The sequence below is a fragment of the Macrotis lagotis genome, chromosome 2 (assembly GCF_037893015.1).
Source record: "Macrotis lagotis isolate mMagLag1 chromosome 2, bilby.v1.9.chrom.fasta, whole genome shotgun sequence".
NCBI lineage: Eukaryota > Metazoa > Chordata > Mammalia > Peramelemorphia > Peramelidae > Macrotis > Macrotis lagotis.
In genome coordinates, this window is record NC_133659.1 from 197,739,946 (window position 1) to 197,762,731 (window position 22,786).

The following is a 22,786-nucleotide window of genomic DNA, read 5'->3' on the forward strand; positions in this document are numbered from 1 at the left end:
TGTGTTGAGAGAGAAATCATATCCTTAAGGAAAAAATAAACTATAAGAGATAACAAAATAGCATAATAAGATATTTTTAAAAAAATTAAAACTAATAGTCTTTGGTCTTTGTTTAAGCTCCATAATTCTTTCTTTAGATACAGATGGTATTCTCCATTGCAGATACCCTAAAATTGTTCCTGATTGTTGTACTGATGAAATGAGCAAGTCCATTAAGACTGTTCATCAACCCCATGTTGTTAGAGTGTACAATGTTCTTCTGGTTCTGCTCATTTTGCTCAGCATCAGTTCATGCAAATCCCTCCAGGCTTCCCTGAATCCCCATCCCTCCTGGTTTCTCATAGAACAATAGTGTTCCATGACATACATATACCACAGTTTGTTAAGTCATTCCCCAATTGATGGACATTAACTCAGTTTCCAATTCTTTGCCACCACGAATAGAGCTGCTATGAATATTTTTGTAAAAGTGATGTTTTTACCCTTTTTCATCATCTCTTCAGGGTATAGACCCAGTAGTGGTAATGCTGGATCAAAGGGTATGCACATTTTTTTTATTGTCCTTTGGGCATAATTTCAAATTGCTCTCCCGAAAGGCTGGATGAGTTCACAGTTCCATCAACATGTATTAGTGTCCCAGATTTCAGCATCTCTTCCAACATTGATCATTGTCTTTTCTGATCATATTGGCCAGTCTGAGAGGTGGAACTCAAAATATTTTTTAAAATGCTTAAAATTACTTTAACATGATATTGGGAAAACTTTAAAATAAAGTTATCAGAATAATTTTAAAAACCAAATTCAAGCACACTGGGTTAAGAACCCTTGATCTAGTTAAATCCATTTATAGAGGAGGGAAAATTGAGAGGCCTGGATTGTGCCAGAAACTCAACAAAGGTACCATGGCTTCCGAAGCAAGATGAAAGTTCAAGTGTCTTGACTCCCAATTCAATGTTCTTCTTTCTGTTGTACCTGATACCTTCCTATTTGATGACCAAAGTATGGTAGACCCTGGGTAAGTATTTGGTGGTGGTGATGACTGTGCCTCTGTAATTCTTCATTCTCTATTCCAGGTCCCTGGCCCTGGGGCAGCAATATACATCATTGGGGTCCCAGCCTCTGCTCTGTGGTTCCATTCCTGGCCTAGTCCCCAAGCAACTTCGTTTCTGCCGCAACTACATTGAAATCATGCCCAGTGTGGCAGAAGGTGTGAAACTGGGCATCCAAGAATGTCAGCATCAGTTCCGGGGCCGACGTTGGAATTGTACTACCATTGATGATAGCTTGGCCATCTTTGGGCCTGTTCTTGATAAAGGTGAGCTCACAAGGTATTGAGAAGGCAGGATCTGTGGATTGTCCATTCCTCAACTTCTGTGGCAGACTGGCATCTCTGGAATTCCAAATCCATATACCTCAAGGTGCTAAATATGATGCTAGCCTTTCTGGCTCCCTAAAGACTGGGATTTCAGTCATTTTTTTGTCTTTTTGAATTTCTCCCTGTGTTGAAGTAGGGTAGGGAAAGGGATAGTAAGACTTCAGGAAAAGGAAACTGAACCAATTTATTTGGAAAATGAACATTTTTGCTTATAATGAAGGAAATTGTCTGTTAGACAAGCTGGGGAAATAGGTAGATGAGAATGTGACTTTGGTCTTTGTCATCAGCATCACCTTCACTTCAGGAAACTAGTCATACATAGCTCAGGCACTTACTTATCATTGTGATACTCCCCAGCCATTTCTAGAGAGCTCAGCATTCATGCTTAGGTACAGAGCCCCCTCAGCAGCTAGTACAGGCAGTGAACTATGTAAGGATGGGGAGAGGGCTTGGTGTGATTGTTAATTAGTAGATCATCTTCCAATAGTTTGCTGCAAATTGGTCATCAGTTCCCTGGGGGGTCTCCTGGATTCAGAATTAATGGAAATCTCTTTGGCTCCTCTTTGAATGAATAATAAGACAGATATTGCTTGCCAGTCAGTCAATAAGTATTTATTAAACCAATTATGTGCTAAGCCCTGTGCTAAGCACTAGGTGAAGATATAAAGAAAGATAAAAAATAGTTCCCCTGAACTTCAGGGAGCTCACAATCTAATGGAGATGAGATGGTCAAAAATGGTGATGTAAAGTCAGGGGAAGAAAGTATGAAGTGATTTCAAATGTGTACATGAGAACTTGAGAATTTGGGAGTCTTAGTTTCATGAATGGAATAATTTTGTAAAGACCATTGGAATTCTAAGGAATTAAACCACAGCTCCTTTTTATTAACCTACTCATCTACTTTCCCAACTTCTCTCCTTTTTCTCTTTTTCTTCCAGGACTAAATTTTCTTCTCTTAATACTTTCTCCCTTTCTCCTAATACTTAAGGGGAATACTTTCTCCTTCACTCTGCTCTCTTTACCCAATAATAATAATGGATCATGTGTTAAACACTTAAAGACTTACAAAGCACTTTCCTCTTCTTCATTAGTAATGATTGTCACCATATTACAGGAGAAGAAAATGAGAATTCACAACTATACCATTTACCTAGCATCTATCCAACTAGTAGGTATCAGAGCTAGGATTTGACTACAAGTATAGTGACTTCATGGCTGGTGTTTTCCCCTCATATGTCATGATATTTCTCTATTTTTTTTTTTTTAGAGAGGCTACATGGTAAGTAGTTAACATGCCAAATCTAAACCCAGGAAACTGATGAATTCTGCCTCTTACACTTACCAGCTGGATTACCTTGGACAAGTCAATTAAATTCTCTGATTCTGTTTTCTCATACCTCTGATTCTATTTCCTGATACCTCTAATGATAATAATAATAATAATAATAGGTAGCATTTATATGGCACTTGAAGATTTGCAAAGAGCTTTATGCCTATATCTGTCTATCCATGATATATGTTTATATGTAGTAATAAATAATATACAATCATATGTATTCTATTTTTAAAGTTTCTCTTAATTCTCATAACAATTCTTTGAGATGAGTATTATTATTATCTATATTTTACAAATGAGCAAACTGAGACAGAGAAAGGTCAAGTGACTTGTCTGTTGAAACTCAACTAGTTTCAATGACATAGGATTTTTAAATCAGATCTTTCTAATCCGAGACCTGAACTCTAATCACCACTCCACCTGGTACCTTTTAATAAGATTGTTGTGAGGATCAAATGAGATACTGAATATAAAGCATTTTTAGGTACTTTACATTAATGTCAGCTATTATTATTTATTTCCCTATTTATTTCCCTTATGTAGTACTGGACTGAGTTGTTTCTTTCTTCAATTTATTAGTGACAAAATAGAATTTGGCAGTTGGTGAGCTCTTACTCTTCTTTATTTGATGGTCATAGAGAGCAATAGGTTCTCTGTTTCCAGGTGGGAAAGGAGATAGACCTAAGAGAGTCAATTGGGATCTAAAGCTCCCTAGACCTCCTCTGTTCATTGTCGTATGGCTGCAAAGCAACTCTTCCCCATTTTGAATGCACTCTTAATCTTTACCAATGCATGAAGTCCTTTGTGGACAATAGCTAGTCCTGGGCTTTAGATTTATTCATTATGTGTGTGTGTGTGTGTGTGTGTGTGTGTGTGTGTGTGTGTGTATGTGTGCATGAATTTATAGATACATTCAAATGTATTCACATAACTATGTCACCTAAAGACTAAATACTAGCTCTTGTCATTGAAAAAAGATATTTCTTATATATTTATAAACATGCACAGATACACACATCTCTAGTCATAAAATACATATTATACCTAAATAATAGCTATTGTCATAGAAATATCCAGATATATTTCATACATAGCTATTTATACACACCCAATAAAATATATATGATAGCTAAATACTTGTTATTATCATAGAGAAATATAGATACATTTCATATATATCTATATCTATATCTACATATACAAACAATCAGATCTCTTTATAAAAATATATAATACCTAAATACCATTTTGACTGAAAAATTAGAATACTTCATATAGCAATATATACATAAACTCAATATATATATACATAAATTCACATACATATCTAGCTACAAAGTCCTGCCTTTTCATAAAATATATATGATAGTTAAAGATCAAAGCCTGGCTTTGATACATATATGTATGTGGTGTCTATGTATATAATGGCTTTAGCCTCATTCAATACAAAATTATGTTTATATGTATGTAGATATGAGTATGTGCATACACATATTCATATATACATTATATATATATTTATTAAATAAGGTCAAAGACCACATGATAGCTATTGTCTGCAAAAGGGAATAGAAAAGATGTTTATGGTTTCCATTATACTTTTATTAGAACTCATTGGCTACATAAAAGGTTCTACTCTATGTGCTCAGAATATAGAGTATTTGTATTTTAAAATATATTTGAATATATGAAAATATGAAAGCAAGAGCACTTTCACTTCAATTTAACAGTAATTATTAAGCACCTACTGTATTCAGTGTACTGGGATGAACTAGAAAGATTGATGACAGTCTTGTCCTCAAGGAGCTTGCTTACCCACTAAGATGAGTATATGCCTGTGAGTGGGGATGGGGGGATGGGGTACATGGGTGTTAATACATGTACACAGATATCTACATTTTAACTAAACAGTTTAGTCTTTTGTTGGGCCACATCACTCTCTCCTTACATGTGTTTCTTGTTAATTCTGTCATTCTTAGAAGGCAAGCTTCCAAGGACAGGGACTGTGTCTCTCTTGCTTCAGAACTCCTCCTCCTCCTCCTCCTCCTCCACTAACACACACACACACACACACACACACACACACACACACACACACACACAGAGAGAGAGAGAGAGAGAGAGAGAGAGAGAGAGAGAGAGAGAGAGCGCTCAATGGGAAATGGTTCTTTGTTATGATGATGTCTACATCTTGGACCCCTTCCCTACTAACATTGCCATTCCCATCCTACCCGCACACACGGGGTTCCTCATTGGTTAGGTTCTGACATCTCAGAAGGCAGAGACGTGGCCTACCTCAGGAAGCACTTCCTAGGACTAAGTCTGTCAGTGAAAGGACAGAGCCCGTGTAGACAGGACTGGATGAAGGATTAGCCCCAGAACATCATCCAGTCCAAGGGCAGGGCTGGTAATGCTGCTCTTCATTGCTAGCTGAAGACAGGGAGGGAGGGAGGGAGGGACGTATAGATACATGTGTGTATATATATATATATATATATATATATATATATATATATATATATATATATATATATATATATATATCTAGGCATAGGAGCCTGAGTTCAAGGGGATGTCTGAGGTATGGCGGAGCCTGACTCAGGGTCCCCTTCAGCAGGTAGCTGAAAAGCAACGAGAGATGAGATGGAAGTGATTCGGATGCCCAGGGGCCAGAGGTAGACTGGAGCGAGGGTCGGGTGCCAGGGAGCCAATACAGGAAGAGGGAGAGGCCGGAGGTCTGGGAGGGGGGCAGGGGGCAAGGGTAGGGGCCGAGGCAAACCAGGGAGCGGAGAGCAGGAGGGGCCGGGGTAGGAAACAGGGCGGGTGGTCATGTTACAAACTCCGGATTTTTTTTTCTCCCCCTTTCCAGGGAGGAGCTGGGGGAGGATAGAGCAAAATGAGCTTATATTGATTGAAAAAGGGCTAAGCCTTGTCCCCCACTGTGAGGCTGGGGCTGCGGGCCCGGCCCCCGCCACACTCATTTCACATCGCTGCGCCATTCACACGCCCTTTCCCCCATTCTGCCCGGGGAGCGGCGGGGGGGCGGGAGCCCCATCAATAGGGATTTCCCGGCTCCTCGCGGCCCGGGAGGGGGAGGCCCGGCTGGGGGGAGCTGCCCGTTGCTACGCGGTGGCGGCAGGGAATGCCGGGCCCTGGCGCCCTGGGCGCAGTGGCCAGAGGAAGCCTGCCACATTAGGCGGATAATACAGTGTGACACGGGGGGAACAAAGGGAGATTGAGTGGCCCAGCAGGTAACGGCCGGCCGGATGGGGGCTAGGCACAGGGGCTCACTGTCAGCCGCAGTTCTCAGGCTCTCTAATCCCTCCCGCCCCGCGGCCCCCTTCCTGCCCCCTCCCCAGGGCTGGGAACCCAAGAAGGCTCTGGGAAATTCCTCCCTGGGCCCAGCATGGACCCGCGGGGGGGGGGGGGGGGATGAGGGCGGGGGCGGCTTGGGAGGTGTAGGGTTTCGGTAACGTTTTTCGGGTTCCTCCCCCCAAAGAACGCTTGCTTTTCTTTGGGTTGCTTTCCTCTCCACGTCCCAAAGGCGAGGCCCGGCCAGTGTCAGGACGCTTAGATTTCGGGGCACCCCGAGACAGCGGAGGGAGAGAAAGCCTGGGGATCTCTACCCCAAACCACGGGGGTGGTTAGTTAGCGCTACCTGAGCTTCACTCCTTGCCTTCTCCCAATTTTATTCAATAGTTTCGGAACCTATGGAGAGAAGAGAGATACTCAGAGGGCCGGGGAGGCTAGATGGATACCTTGTAACACTCATCTTTCAGCAGAAGAAATCCTCACATTTCTCATTTCTAAAAAAATGAATGTTATGTTCTGCTCCCTCAGAAAACAGAGCATCACTGCTCTCCATCATCATTAGTAGTTGGTCGTTGCATTCTCCAAAGACCTTAAGTCTCTCAAAGCTGCTCATCATTTCATTGCTGTTGTTAGGCATAAATTGTTCTCCTGGGTACTTCCTCCCCTGTTTGAGGGGGAACATTGCTGAAAAGGCTCCCAGGCCAATGAGCCGGTTCGTCTGCAAGATGAGAAGTCTACAAGAAGCATGGAAAGGGGGAGGAGGAGGAGGAGGAGGAAGAGATGAGAGCAATGACTTGATATCTATTGGCACAGAGAAGTCACCTCTTATCCTTGGCCTGGTCATAGACAACCATCCCTACCCTAGGTGAGGGAACTGTTAGTGGAAAGTCTATGCGGATGTGGTGGGAAGGGGGGCGGATAAAGACAAGTCCCCTTGTTTCCTTATCCAATAGATAGGGAGATGATATTTCCCTGGCCTTTGTTTACTAATCAGTTAGTCAGTCAACAGGCATTTATTGATCACTTACATGAAAGACACTGCTAAATACTGGGGGATGGGGGGGGGTTACACGGGAAGGGTAGAACATACAAATAACAAGGTACAGCCAAGATACATCTAGAAGATAACTTTAGAGGAGATGGCTCTAGGAAAGATCTACAAAAGTTGATGCTTGAGATGAGTTTTTTTTTTTTGAGATTTTTCAAGGCAATGGGGTTAAGTGGCTCGCCCAAGGCCACACAGCTAGGTAATTATTAAGTGTCTGAGGTTGGATTTGAACTCAGGTACTCCTGACTCCAGGGCTGGTGCTCTATTCACTATGCCACCTAGCCACCCCTTGAGATGAGTTTTGAAGGAAGCCAGGGATTCCAGGAGGTGCAAGTGAGGATAGAAAGCATTCCAATTCAGACTTAGGAGACAGTGAAAAGGAACAGAGAATATGTGGAAGTGAGTTAACAGCCAAGAGGAGTGGAAAGGTAGAAAGAGGTCAAGTTATGTAAAGCTTTGAATATGAAACAAAGGACTTTAGGAAGCCACTGAAGTTTATTGAAACACTTTAGGGAAATTATTTTGGCAGCAATGCAGAAGATGGTTTAGAGTTGGAAGGAATTTGAGTTGGGTAAACCAATTAGAAAGCTATTGCAATGGACTAAGGGAGAGGTGATGAAGATATGAATTAGGGTAGGAGTAGAGAGAAGGGATAGATGTGAGAGAAGTTGCGAAGATAAAAATGGAAGAAAATAACAGCCTTGGAAACCCCTTTAGCTGCCTAGAGGCTTCTAGATTTCACAGGATTTAGAGAACTGGGCCTGGATTCAGGAAGACTTGAGCACAAATCTGACCTCTGACACTTATTAGCAGTATGATCCTGGACAAGTCACTTAAACTCTGCCTCAGTTGCCTGTCTTCCCTAAGGTTAAAGCACACTACCAAATAGATGTGGGTGAGAGAGCATGACAGACAGAGAGAAGATGCAGAAAAAGAGACAGAGACAGTGAGAGAAATGAATGAGAAGATTGGATAAGAGATTGAAGAGTCAAGGATGACAAAGTTGAGACTGGAAGGATATTAGTCAAAAGAAGTTCAGAAGAGATTTGTAAGCTTGGACAAGTTTGAGATGCCTATAGAACATCCCCTTCAAGATGTCCAAGAGGCCTTTGGTGATATGGGACTGGAGCTCAGAAGGGAGACTGGGGCTTGATATAAAGGTATGGGAATCATTAGCATAGAGATAATCAATCATTGAACTCCTGGGAGCTGATGAGAAATCACCAAGTGAGAGAATACAGTAAATAAAGAGAATACCAAGGTCACTTCCTTTCATTCTTGACTTGTTTCAAAGAGGAGGCCTTCCCATCAGTTTCAGGAAGGAGATTGGTCATTGCAACTCAAGAGCCTGATCTTGTCCGAATCAACAGGGGTAAGGAAAAGGTCCAGAGGCTGCTTCCTTCCTGGAATCTTCATGCATCCTCCAATCTCTGCTTAATGATTTTTTTTTCCCTTAGACTTTCTTCTTGTCTCTCTCTTACACAGCTTCTAAATTCCTGTGGATGTATTAAAGGAATTCCATGAGGGTAGAGACTGTGTTTTATCAAAACTTCATATATTTCTCTGTGTAAGGAGCTTGTACTAAATATTTTGTTAAATTGAATTGAATTAGATATTAACCTCCTCTGATTTTAGATTCTAACTCTGAGAGGCAAAGTAAGTTCCCTGTATTATATATAGTATATCCTCAAAGTATTAGTACAATAGAACTTAAAACTATCAATACTCTGTCCCTGGTAGAAGTTGGTGGCAGTCTTTGAGGAGACTTTTTATCCATGTGGTGTATTGTGTAGAGACAGTGTAGCATTGAACACAGTGTCAAAAAATCTCAGGTTTGAGATGTGGATCTGACACTTACTAGCTGTCACTTAACTCCCTTGAGCTCAGTTTTACTTATTTATAAAGTGGTGATAATAATTGCACAATCTGTTTTCTGAGAATGTTACAAGGAGAGTGATGATCAGTGTTGAGCTCTTATTAATGCTCCACTCCAATAAGAGAGGGGGTCCTACTGAACATCTACAACATGGAATCATGGCATAAGACCGTTACCATTTCTCATTCCCATTCCTCTCTTTATTTCCCCTTTTCCTCTCTTTCCCTCTCTTCTCATTCATTTCTCTCTCTCTTATCCAATCTTCTCATTCATTTCTCTCACGTCTCTCTTTCTGCATCTTCTCTCTGTCATGCTCTCTCACCCACATCTATTTGGTAGTGTGCTTTAACCTTAGGGAAGACAGGCAACTGAGGCAGAGTTTAGTGACTTGTCCAGGATCATACTGCTAACAAGCATCAGAGGTCAGATTTGTGCTCAGGTCTTCCTGAATCTAGGCCTAGTTCCCTAAACCCTGTGAAATCTAGAAGCCTCTAGGCAGCCTAAAGGAATTTTTGATGTTGGAATGAGCTTGCAGATGCAAAGGCTTACACTGCCTTCTTACCCTCCTCCCAATCCCTTCTCTCCCTAATGGACACCCTACAAAGTGTGGTCCATCTGAGTCCAGGAGCAGAGACTAGGTCAGCATTCTCTCATTCCAGCCTCTTTCCCCACAGCCACTCGGGAATCTGCTTTTGTGCACGCTATCGCTTCTGCTGGTGTGGCCTTTGCTGTCACCCGATCTTGTGCTGAGGGCACCTCTACAATCTGCGGCTGTGACTCCCATCACAAAGGGCCTCCTGGGGATGGCTGGAAGTGGGGGGGCTGCAGTGAAGATGCTGACTTTGGGGTGCTAGTCTCCAGGGAATTTGCTGATGCCCGGGAGAATCGACCAGATGCCCGCTCTGCCATGAACAAACATAACAATGAGGCCGGCAGGACGGTGAGTAAGATGCCCCTGAGCTTTGCTCTCTTTCACCTTCATTCTCGTTCCCTCTGGTCCCACTCCCTTCCACCCTTATTTCCATACTCTAGCTCTAGGTCTCAAGGCCTTTATTTATGCCTCCAGAGTACCTTCCAAACAGGTCTCAGCATTGCCCCTTCTCCATTGGCTGGAACATTTCCTGCTTAGGAGTCCTTGTCTTTCAGGAACACTCATCTGGTTGTTTATAAATAAGAGGAGGAGCCAACAGGGAATCTGGGCTCTTCTCTCTCTAGTCTTGCCATTTGATTTGCAGTCAGACATTGGCTCAGTCCTTTCACAATTATGTACCTCAGTTTCCCATCTGTTCAGCTTGAGGGAAGGAAGAGAAAATGGGGGTATTTATTGAGTTAGAAAGAACCCAGAATGATGATTGTGGGAGGAGATGAATTTCTAAGGAAAAAACCTTGGGCAATTGGTGTAAGGATGGATCTTAGCTATAGATAGCCTTAAAAAGAAGGAATGGGAGTCCTGAGATATACTGTGGCTGCTTTGGTCCCTCTCCTTCCCACAGACTATCCTGGACCACATGCATCTCAAATGTAAGTGCCATGGGCTCTCGGGGAGCTGCGAAGTGAAGACCTGTTGGTGGGCCCAGCCCGACTTCCGGGCCATCGGTGACTTCCTCAAGGACAAGTATGACAGTGCCTCTGAGATGGTGGTAGAGAAACACCGAGAGTCGAGGGGATGGGTAGAGACCCTTCGGGCCAAGTATGCACTCTTCAAACCACCTACGGAGCGGGACCTGGTCTATTATGAGAACTCCCCCAATTTCTGTGAACCCAATCCTGAGACTGGGTCCTTTGGAACTAGGGACCGGACTTGTAATGTCACCTCCCACGGGATCGATGGCTGTGACCTGCTGTGTTGTGGCCGAGGCCACAACACACGGACAGAGAAGCGAAAGGAGAAATGTCATTGCATCTTTCATTGGTGTTGCTATGTCAGCTGTCAAGAGTGTATCCGTATCTATGATGTCCATACCTGCAAGTAAAGACCAGAGGTAGGGGGAAGACCAGAAAGAGAGGTCAGAGTTTGGGTTAATAGTAAAGGGATAAGGGAAGGATGGGTGGAAACTGACCCCTGATAATCAGGATAAGATAGCAAGCGCTGTTTATCCCCCTCTTTCCATGACATCTCTGTTTGACTCTCAGGTTGTCCAGATGTGTGGACTCTTAGGTTACTTGGAATGGAACTAGGCCAAAATGACAGTGACCTTTGACTAATGACCTTAAGGCCAAAGAAAATCATAATAGAGAGGGGAGTTGGAATGGGAAGTTTTAATAATTTATTGAAAAATGAGAATAACTAATTGAGAATGAGAATGAAATTCTCAACTAGATTTCTAGTAGATAATGAACCAGATCATTTGGGACGGGATGGAGTGGAGGGGAAAGTTAGGAATTCAAAGAGACAGAGATGAGAATTAGTGATGTTTAATGCAAAGTCACAGAGATTGTCATTAAGTTTCTCCATACTAAACTCAGTTTGGAAAAAGCTCCTATCCATCTTGGAGGGGGGGAAAAAAAAGTTATATTGTAGCTGATTACCAAGAAAAGACAGAGGAGACAGGATTTGTAACAGAGGTTTAATTTCTATATTTGGGATAAAGTTAATATATGATCCCTTTGAAGATATCAGGGTATAAAGAGATATCAAGCACGGTTCTATAAAGAACCAGGGGACCATCTCCTCATCATTGTCCTGATCTATATCTAGCCACTGGGCCCAGATGGCTCTGAAGGAAAGAGTGAGACTGGTGACTTTGCACAGCCCTCTCGCTTAAACCCAATTAGCTTACAAGTCATGACAGCTTCTTCTTCATGTCATGATCTTCTTCAAGAATGAAGGACAAACAATAACCTGTAAGTAGTAATAGCTGCCCCACTGGGGACCCAACAGGCCAGTTCCAGTTGAGCAATGCAGCTTCTTTCTTCCCTTTCTTCCTTCTATTCCTTCCTTCCTCCCTCCCTCCCTTCCTCCCTCCCTCCCTCCCTTCCTTCCTTCCTTCCTTCCTTCCTTCCTTCCTTCCTTCCTTCCTTCCTTCCTTCCTTCCTTCCTTCCTTCCTTCCTTCCTCCCTTCCTCCCTCCCTCCCTCCCTCCCTCCCTCCCTCCCTCCCTTCCTTCCTTCCTTCCTTCCTTCCTTCCTTCCTTCCTTCCTTCCTTCCTTCCTTCCTTCCTTCCTTCCTTCCTTCCTTCCTCCCCCTCTGTCCACATAGGGTATCATACCCTTCACTGTGGGTGCTCTGCTCAAAGGAATACATTTTAATCACTGAAACCTAGCAAGACATGGAGTTTATGGGCTAGATTTCTTTTTTATGGACCATGTTTTAAATTCTTATCTCTCTGGCTGTCCACAATTGAGTGACTGTAAATGATAATTATGTTTTGACAAGAAACCACGAGGGTCTTCTCCCCATTTTTTTTTGCCACATTTTTGCCTCATTCTTACCTATCTTTGATCCCTGAATGGGAAGACAAACTGAGACCCGGAAAGATCTTAGTTTAATAAGGCCAAGGTCTCCTACTTCATCCAGGGCTATCTCCAGTCATCCTGATCTATATCTTGCCACTGGTTTCAGATGGCTCTAAAAGAGAAAATAAAGCAGATGACTTTGCACAGTCTTCTCTCACTTAAATCCAATTTATTATTAAGTCATGATATCTCCTTTCTGATGTCATGGTCTTCTTCAGTAGTAAAGGACAAATAACAACAAAGAATCTATAAAAATACCCATAAAAGTTAGCTGATATTCATCTGTGAAAGCCCCCACCTCTCATTATAAAATGATAAAGAATTTGCACAAATTTTAAAATTAAAAATGGAAAATTTTCTATTTTTCTTACTGTCCCATTGAGTTTTTTTAAAAAAGAAAATAACTGAAATGCTAACTATAGCAATAAGAAAAAAAGAAATTGAAGAAATAAAAAATAGTCAATGGAGAACAAAAACTATCATACTTTGCAGATAATATAAAGGTATGATTAGAGAACCCTAGGGAATCAATTAAAAATCAAAACTAGTTGAAAGAGCTAACAATAAACAATTAAAGATCATACATTATGATCAGGTGGGGTTTATTTCAGGAATGCAGGTCTGGTTCAATATTAGGAAAACTATCAAATAATTGACCATATTAATAACAAAATAAAAAATATGATTCTTGACAAAATACAGCATTCATTCTATTTAAAAACACTGGAAAACATAGAAATAAATGGAGCTTTCTTGAAAATGATAAGTAGTATCCATTTAAAACCATCAACAAGCATTATCTGTAATAGATATAAACTAGAAGCCTTTCCAATAAGATTGGTGATGAAGCAGGGATACCCATTATCATCATTATCACTCAAAATAGTACTATAACAAAAAGACAAGAAAAGGAAATTGAAGGAATAAAAACAGGCAATGAGGAAACAAAAATATCACCCTTTGAAAATAGTATTATGGTATATTTAAAGACTCCTGAAGAATCAAACAAAAAGTTAATTGAAACAATTAATTTTAATAAAGTTGTAAGATAGAAAATAAACCCATATAAATTATCAGAATTTATATATATGTATATATATATTTATATATGTATGTAAAACCAACAAAATTCAGCAGTAAAAGTAAAAAATAGAAATTCCATTTAAAATAACTGCAGACAATATAAAATATTTGGGAATCTACCTGACAAGATAAACCTAGGAACTATGTGAATACAATTACATTTTTTTCATGCAAAGATATATCTAAACAACAAATTACCTGTTAGTTCTATGGATAAAGAAAGAGTTCGTGATCAAACAAGAGATAGAGATCACAGGAAATAAAATGCTTAATTTTGATTAAATCAAATTGAAGTGTTTGCTTAAAGAAAGTCTCATACTTATCAGATTGGGTAACATTCAAAAAAGGAAAATGACAACTGTTGGAGGGATTGTGGAAAAACAGGGACACTAATACATTGGTGGAGTTGTAAACTGGTTCAACTATGTTGGAGAATAATTTAAAACTATGCACAAAGGACCATAAAATTGTGAATACCCTTTGACCCAGCAATACCACTATCAGGTCTGTATCCCAAGTAGATCAAAGAAAAAGGAAAATAATCTTATAAAAAATATAAAATTTTTTATAGTGGCAAAGAATTGGAAATGGAAGAATATTCATTAGTTAGGGAATGATTGAACAGTGGTATATGATTATTATGGAATACTATTGAGCTATAAGAAGTGATGAAGGGGATAGTTTCAGAGAAACCTTGGAAGAGCTATGTGAATTGATGCAGAGTAAAGTGAGGAGAACCAGAACATTGCATACAGTAACAGCAATATTGTAACATTGATCAACTGTGAAAGACTTAGCTATCCTGACCAATACAATGGTCCATGACAATTCCAAAAGATTCATGATAAAAAAAATGCTATCTACCTCCACAGAGAGAATGGATGAACTCTGAGAACAAACTGAAGTATAATTTTCCTCGCTTAATTTTTCTTGCTTTTTTTGGCAATATGACTAATATGGAAATATGTTTTACATAATTTCATATGTATAATTGGCATCATATTTTTGCCTTCTCAATGGGAAGGGGAGGAAGCCACTACATTTTTAAAGAAAATGCATGTTAAAAATAAATAATTTTTTTAAAAATAAAAAGAAAAATTCAAAAAGAAAAAGAAAACCTTTGTGATAAATAAATATGTATAATCAAGCAAAACTAATTCTTTCATTAGCCATATCTAAAAATATGGCCATTTTGCACCCTGGGTACATCACTTTTCTTTTAGGAAGTAGCTAGCATGAAGATGCAATATTTTAGTCTCTGGATATGAATTAAATTAAATTGAATTAACTAGTGGGTATGATCTAATTCAATCCAGTCTAGTCTAGTTCAATATAGGATAAATTTATCATACTATGTTCAAGGCTATGTGCTAGTTTTTAGGAATATAAAGACCAAAACCAAACAAAAATCCCCAAACCCATTGAGTTTGCCTCCAGAAAATTTATATTCTATTAGAGAGTGCAGCATATAAATGGATAGGTATGGGCAGCTAGGTGGTGCAGTGGATAGAGCACAGGCCCTGGAGTACAGAGGATGTGAGTTCAAATTCAGCATCAGACACATAATAATAGTTGTGTGACCTTGGGCAAGTCACTTAACCCCATTGCCTTAAATAAACAAAAAAAAATTTAAAAACTTTTAAAAATTGGATAGGTATGTGGACAGTTATTAGAGTAACAAAACTGCTCAACGACTGGGGGGGGGGGCAGGAAGGCTTACCCTAAGAAGTAGCTTTCCCTAAGCAGTAGAATTGGATTTTGAAGTCATTAAATTTAGAGATTCTAAGACACTGAAAGGAGGAGGGATGAGATAACATTTCAGGAATGCAGGGGAAAGTTACAGGGTATGCAAAGGCACAGAGGAGGTCACTAATTTTGCTGATGCTTCCAAATTGGGATTGGGGAAAGATATTATCCACAGAAGAACATAGATTGAGTGATTTGAGATGTTATGGTCAATTAAGAGAGTAAGAATAAATGATGCAACCAGAGTCATGACGGGTGCCTCTCTGGTGCTCCCAAAAGACAAACACTGTGGTTTTCATGCATTATCTCCCTCCTCCCCATCCCCTAGTCCTCATGCAATGGTACTTGCCTGATAGTATTGATTGAGGTTTTGCTCCTCTTTATTTTTTCACTCAGGAAGGCTTAAGTCAAATTTGATCTTAAGACATTTCCTAGCTATGTGACCCTGGGTAAATCACTTAAAGTTTCCCTTAGTTTCTTCAACTATAAAATAGAAATATTATCTTTACTGGCATCATTTACTCTTTATTTTTATATTTATTCTTTAGTTTTTGGTTGTATCATTTATTCTTACTCTCTCAATATGCTACAACTATCTTGAATAAGCTTTGTAGTTTAAGCTGGATGAAATCCTTTCCCCAAGAGAAGCACCTGTCTTCCAGAGTCATTGTGAGGATCAGGTGAGATAATATTTGTAAAGTACTTATCACAGTGTCTGGCACATAATAGACACTTAAATGCTTACTCACTCCCTCCCTCCATCTCTTCCTTTATCCCTCCCATTCCTTCCCTCCTTTTAATCTCTTCCTTCCCTTCCTTCTCTTCCTTTACTTTCTTCCTTCCTTCTATTCCTTCCTCCCTTCCTCCCTCCCTCCCTCCCTCCCTTCCTTCCTTCCCTCCTTCCTTCCTTCCTTCCTTCCTTCCTTCCTTCCTTCCTTCCTTCCTTCCTTCCTTCCTCCCTCCCTCCCTCCCTCCCTTCCTTCCTTCCTTCCTTCCTTTCCTCCTTCCTTTCTTCCTCCCTCCCTCTCTTCCTTCCTTTCCTCCTTCCTTTCTTCCTCCCTCCCTCCCTCCCTTTCTTCCTTCCTTCCTTCATTTCTTCCTCCCGCCCTCCTTTTTTTAAAGAGATTTTTAAAATTTATTTTGAATTTTACATTTTCCCTCCTAATCTTGCTTCCCTTCCCTCATTCCCCACAAAAGGCAGTCTGTTAGTCTTTACATTGTTTCCATAGTATACATTGATCTAAACTGAATGTGATGAGAGAGAAAAATCATCTCCTTAAGGAAGAAAAATAAAGTATAAGAGATAGCAAAATTACAAAATAAGATAACATTTTATTAAAAAAATTAAAGGTAATAGTCTTTGGTCTTTGTTCAAACTCCACAATTCTTTCTCTGGATACAGAAGGTATTCTCCATCACTGATACCCCCAAATTGTCCCTGATTATTGCATTGATGGAATGAGCAAGGCCATAAAGGTTGATCATCACCCCCATGTTGCTGTTAGGGTGTACAATGTTTTTCTGGTTCTGCTCATCTCACTCAGCATCAGTTCATGCAAATCCTTCCAGGCTTCCCTGAATTCCCATCCCTCCTGGTTTCTAATAGAACAATAGTTTGTTAAGCCATTCCCCAACTGAAGGACATTTACTTAATTTCCAATTCATTGCCACCACAAACAGGGCTACTATGAATACTTTTGTACAAGTAATGTTTTTACCCTTTTTCATCATCTCTTCAGGGTATAGACCAAGTAGTGGTATTGCTGGATCAAAGGGTATGCACATTTTTATTGCCCTTTGGATATAATTCCAAATTGCTCTCCAGAAAGGCTGGATGAGTTCACAGCCCCACCAACAATAGTTAGTGTCCCAGATTTCCCACATCCCTTCCAACATTGATCATTGTCCTTTCTGGTCATATTGGCTAGTCTGAGAGATGTGAAGTGGTACCTCAGAGATGCTTTTTTCTTATGACTACGGATCATTTTGATTTCCTCAACTGTAAATTGCCTCTGCATATCCTTTGACAATTTGTCAATTGGGGAATAGTTTTTTTTTTAAATTTGACTCAGTTCTCTGTATATTTTAGAAATGACTCCTTTGTCACAAATACTAGTTGTAAAAATTGTTTCCCAATTTACTACATTTCTTTTGATCTTGGTCACAGTGGTTTTGTCTATGCAAAAGCTTTTTAATTTAATGTATTCAAAATCATCTAGTTTGTTTTTAATGATATTCTCCATCTCTTCCTTGGTCATAAACTGCTTCCCTTTCCATAGATTTGACAGGTAAACTATTCCTTGATCTCCTAGTTTGCTTATAATATTGTTTCTTTATGTCTAAATCCTAGATCCATTTTGATCTTCTCTTGGTATAGGGTATGAGGTGTTGGTCTAATCCAAGTTTCTGCCATAGTAACTTCCAATTTTCCCAAGTTTTTATTGAAGAGAGTTTTTGTCCCCAAAGCTGGATTCTTGGTCTCCCACGCTCCTTCTCATCCTCCCATCCTCCTTTCCTCACTCCTTTTCTCTCATTCCCTTCCATTCCCTCCCTCCTTTCTTCCCTTTCCCCTTCATCTTGCCCTTCCCCTTCCCTTCCTTCTTCCCTTCTTCTATGAGGGAGATGCCAACAACTAGATATTATTCTGGGTGCTCTTTTTCATAGAATCTCAGAGTTGAATTCAAAAGTCATCTAGTCCAATCAAGGCAGAAATCTCCTCTACAACATTCTCACCGAGTAATCTTCTGGCTCTCTACTTGAATACCTTCTGTAGTGAAGAACACATTACCAGATGAGTCAACTGGATCTGATAAAACTGCCTTCCTCCTAAATTCAGAGCCTTAATGATGTGTGATTCTAATAATGTTAGGTGTGATTTAGGAGGAGTGGAACTCAGAGAAAATTAGATCTCCTTATCCCTTGAAGATTTTACTTCAGGTCTGAAGCCCCTTTTATATGAATTAGGATCCAATGCTGATATTAGTGTCAGGAAGACTTGGATTATTCAAGACTAGCTTCAGGAACATTCTAATAGTGGGATTATGCAATTATTAACTTCTCAGTATCTCCAGGTAACTCATTAAGAGTATACAGTCTAGTTGCTTCTCTGCATTAGTGGAGAGGTTTTACATACGGGGAGTTCCACACAGATCCAGACAAGAAAGGTGGGGTGAGGGAGGAAGAGGGACTTATTAGGACAGGAAGCAGGTGTTTATTCTGTACCAGTGAGGTATTGCTGATTATCAGTCACAACTTTATATGACCAGAAAGAAACGCACAAAAGGAATCAGGATTATTTAACCTTGACTAAGACTTAAATCTCTTAGAAGCTTAGTTCCTGATTCCAAAGTCTAAAGATGAAGTAGGAAAGGCCCCTGAATCACTGTTTGCTCCTGCTGAGTCCAGGCTGGACTCACCAGGAGCAACATAAGAATGCTATGAACTTGAGATCTGAACTGAGAGTCAGGATGTTGAGGCTGTCTGACAATAAGGATTGCAATGAATTAAAAGAGAACTCCTCTCTCTGGATTTTCCTTTTTTGCCATATACAAATAAAACAAGTGGCAGCATAATAATGTATAGAAAATAGTTAAGAAGACAGGCTCAAAGGCAGTTAGGTAGCACAATGGATAGAGTATCCTACTTGGAATAAGGAATATGTGAATTCAAACTCTGTCTCAGGCATTGGCTAGCTGTGTCATTTGGTTTCCTCATTTGAAAAATAAAAAGGATTGGACCAGATACTATCTGAGGTATCTTCTTGGCCTGGGACTTAGAATTCTAGTTCCAAATTTCTAACAAAGGCTTCTATCAATCAGTAACCATTTATTAACCTGCTAGACACTGTGCTGAAGTCTAGGAATGATAATAATAATAATAATAATAATAATAATAATAATAATAATAATAATAATAATAAAAGACAGTTCCTGCACTCAAGGAGCTTACAATCTCATGGTTCCTAATAGGAAAAAAAATTCCTTTTCAGTCTTTACAGAGACTTTCATTTATGCAAATCAAGAAAGTATCATAATTAAAGAAAACTATCAACCCAAGCTTCACTGACTTTGCCAGTGACTACTGCAGAACTAATGTTCCAACTATAGCATAGTTCCTACTCTGTGAAACTGGTCAAATCATTTTCAGCATTTTATTGGGAACATTTCTACAGGCCATTGAATACAACTGATATCAGAAAAAACATTTTCTTTTAGATTCTAGAAACTAGAACCTACATTGAGAGTTGGAAGGGAACTAACAGGTTGAGTCCAAAATTCTAATTTTCCATGTGAAAAAAATTGAGTCTCACAGAAGTTGTGACCAGCCCAAGTCACAAAGCCAACATTTGAACCCAGATTAGCTCATCCAGCCTCTCTTGAAGACATCCAAAAGGGGAAACAATACTACCTCCCAAAATAGTTCATTTCACTTTTACACAGCTTTGTTAGGAAGTTTCCCTGGATTTCTAGCCTCTTTGCAACGCCCACCTGTTGCTCCCAGATCTGCCCCCTGGGGCCAAATAGAACCAGTCTAATCCTTCTTCCAGGTGATTGGTTTTCAAATACTTGAAGATAGATATCATGTCCCTCTCCCCCTCCCCCTCTCCCAGGTATTCTCTACTCTAGGCTAAGCATGCCTCATCCTGTCATCTCATCTTCCTATGGCATAAATTTGAGGCCCTTCAGCACCTGCTCATCCTCTTTGGACAAGCTTGTTATTGTCTTTCCTTAGATGAGATGTTCAGAACACAATATGGATAATATGTTCTGAGCATGCTAAAGAGCAGAGGGAAAACCTCCTCACTCCAGGAAGCCTAAGATTGCGTCTCATAAAGTTGACTCATCTGGTCACTACCAAGAACTTCCAGATCTTCTTTGGAACTAGGGCTCTCTGGACATGCCATTCCCATCTGGTACTTGAGAGGTTGACTTTTTGAATCAAGATGCAAGACTTACATTTATTCCTGTTATGTTTTAGCTTATCTGATTCAGTCCAGTCTTCTAATCTGTCTTTTTTGAATCCCACTTTAGTTATCCAGTTATCCATTCTTGCCTGTTTTGCCTCTTTCCCAGTTTTATTCTATCTAAAAATTTGATCAGTTTGCTATCTGTTCCTTTATTCAAAGAACTGCTAAAAATGTTAAATAGGATAGGACCAAAAAGGGCAGCTGAGGGTGCAGTGGATTGAGCACCTGGGGTCTGGAATCAGGAAGACCAGACTTCAAATCCAGCCTCAGACACTTATTAGTTGTATGACTGGGCAAATCACTTAACCCTATTTGCCTCAAATTCCTCTTCTGTCAAATAAGCTAGAGAAGCAAATGGCAAATCACTAGCTTTGTGGCCCTGGGCAAATCACTTAGTTCTGCCTCAATTTTCCTATCTGTAAAGTGAACTAGAGAAGGAAATGGCAAAGCACTCCAGTATATTTGCCAAGAAAATCTCAAAGGGGGTCTTGAAAAGTTGGACACAACAATTGAGCAACAATGGACACCTTAGGGAACTCTACATTAGGACTTCCATATTCTAAATTAGTAGTTCTCAAATTGTTTGGTCTTAGAATCTCTTTAAACTCTTAAAAATTATGGAAGACCTCCAAAGAGATTTTGTTTATGAGGGTTATATTTATCAATATTATTATATTAGAGATTAAAATGCTAGTATTGTTTTGAAAGTAATTTTGATCTTATGGAGACTTTGAGAGGGTTTGAAGTACCTATCAAGATCCCTGGCTCACATGTTGAGAATTTCTGCTCCATATCATGTCCCTCAATATTCTTAGCTGGTTGGTGAGTTTTCCTGTGCATGATTTTTTTTATTTAGGTCAACACTTTTTCCTTCACATCAGAATGGTTTCTCTTTGTATTTCTCAAAAGTCTTTTTTTGGGAGTTTTCTGTCTCTTTAGGCAGGAATAATTCTTTTGTAGTAGTAAGTTTGGATGCATTGAGTCTTACCTTTGAACCTTTTAAAATCTGTTGTCCTCAAATGCCTGATAATCCTTTCTTCTATTACAAAACTTTAAGGAGTGATTCACTTTTTCTTAAGGTTTTCATCATTTCTATCCCAACAACCAATTTCTGGTGATTAGAGTCAAATTGAGAATAGAATTTCTCTTTATTGGCTCCTGGGAAGTTGATCAGTGTTACTCACTCAGAATTATGAAGACAGGAAATCTAATGATACAGAGAAAGTTAAGCCAGAGGGAAGATCACAAGATGAGACTAGCAAAGACAGGTCTAAAAACTGGTCCTCCAGCTGTCCTCCCTGCAATTACTCCTGTTTAGAGTTCAGAGTTTTGGTGTTGTTCAGTCGTGTCCGACTCTTTGTGATCCTATTTGAGGTTTTCTTGGCAAAGATCCTGAAATGGCTTCTTCAACTCATTTTACAGATGAGGAAACTGAGGCAAAACCCTGTAGCCCAGGGTTACATAGCTTGTAAGTGTCTGAGACTGTATTTAATCTCCCAAAGATGAATCTTTCTGACTCCAGGTCTGGTACTCTATCCACTGAGTTACCTAGCTGCTCCTCAGAGAGGTAAGGAGAACAATGGAGATGGCAGAATTAGTGAAGAATGAACCTTGGCAAAAATGATTTCAGGAGATTATAAAAAAAGAGTGGTATACAGAAACTCAAGTCCAGGGTCTTTCTGGGAGTGAAAAATTTCTAGCCCTACATTCCAGTGTATCTAATACTGTCCATTGTCTTGTATGAACTATGGAATTTATTATCCTTAGAGCAGACAAACTTGTAAGCCCTTTGCTAAAGGACTAAGCCTGGTTACTTCCAGTTGAGCTTGGAATAGTTAAATGAGCTATTGCCAAGGTTTCATGGCTCCAGGTTGTAACCCATAGAATGATAGCTATCTATCACCATGCAGGAGACCTTGGGCAAGTAGATAGGTATCTCTGTTTTGGTTTTTGCAAGGCAATGGGATTAAGTGACTTGCCCAAGGTCACACAGCTAGGTAATTAGTAAGTGTCTGAGGTTGGATATGAACTCAGGTCCTCCTGACTCCAGGTATGGTGCTCTATCCACTGTGCAACCTAGCTGCCCCTAGATCAGTATCTCTGGACCTCAGTTTCCTGATGCTTAAAGGGTGAGGTTCATATATAATTTAATCAAAACATGATATGAATGCAATATGCTCTTTTGGTGTTCTTGTGGAATTAATTAAATAGAATCATTTCCTTCAGCTTAGGGTTGCTCACTGGTAGAAAAATTAAGTTCCATACTTTTAATGATCTTTTACCACATCATATTTTAAGGTTTGCTTTAAGGCAATCTTTGGAGGCATAGCATCAAATCAGTTAGATTGACGTTTGGTTCCCAACTAAGATAGTTCATCATGAAAACACTGATTGATCTCTTCCTCTCCTAGGAGAATGAGAAATTCCTGTTTGGGGAAGATGGGCCAGATAACTAACTCCTCAGGCAACCTTATCAGCATAGCCCCCATGGGAGGAGCCTTTTGATTTGGAAATAAAAAAGCCCTGAGAAGGCTGAGAAACACGATCCTGTAAACCACTGGGCTCAGGATTTAAAGACAGAAGTGGTCT

The 22,786-nt window shown here is 39.9% G+C and overlaps 1 protein-coding gene across 2 annotated transcripts in view; it reads left to right on the plus strand.

Moving 5' to 3' along the window:
* The window catches only part of WNT3 (Wnt family member 3), a 96,239-nt gene that overhangs the window by 70,949 nt on the left and 2,504 nt on the right, over positions 1-22,786 (plus strand). For both annotated transcript variants that reach the window (XM_074224389.1, XM_074224390.1), the window contains exons 2-4: positions 1,074-1,315; positions 9,622-9,887; positions 10,441-10,929. In XM_074224389.1, coding sequence (XP_074080490.1) covers positions 1,074-1,315; positions 9,622-9,887; positions 10,441-10,920 — 988 coding nt within the window. In that variant the 3' untranslated portion in view covers positions 10,921-10,929. The remainder of the gene's footprint in view (positions 1-1,073; positions 1,316-9,621; positions 9,888-10,440; positions 10,930-22,786) is intronic.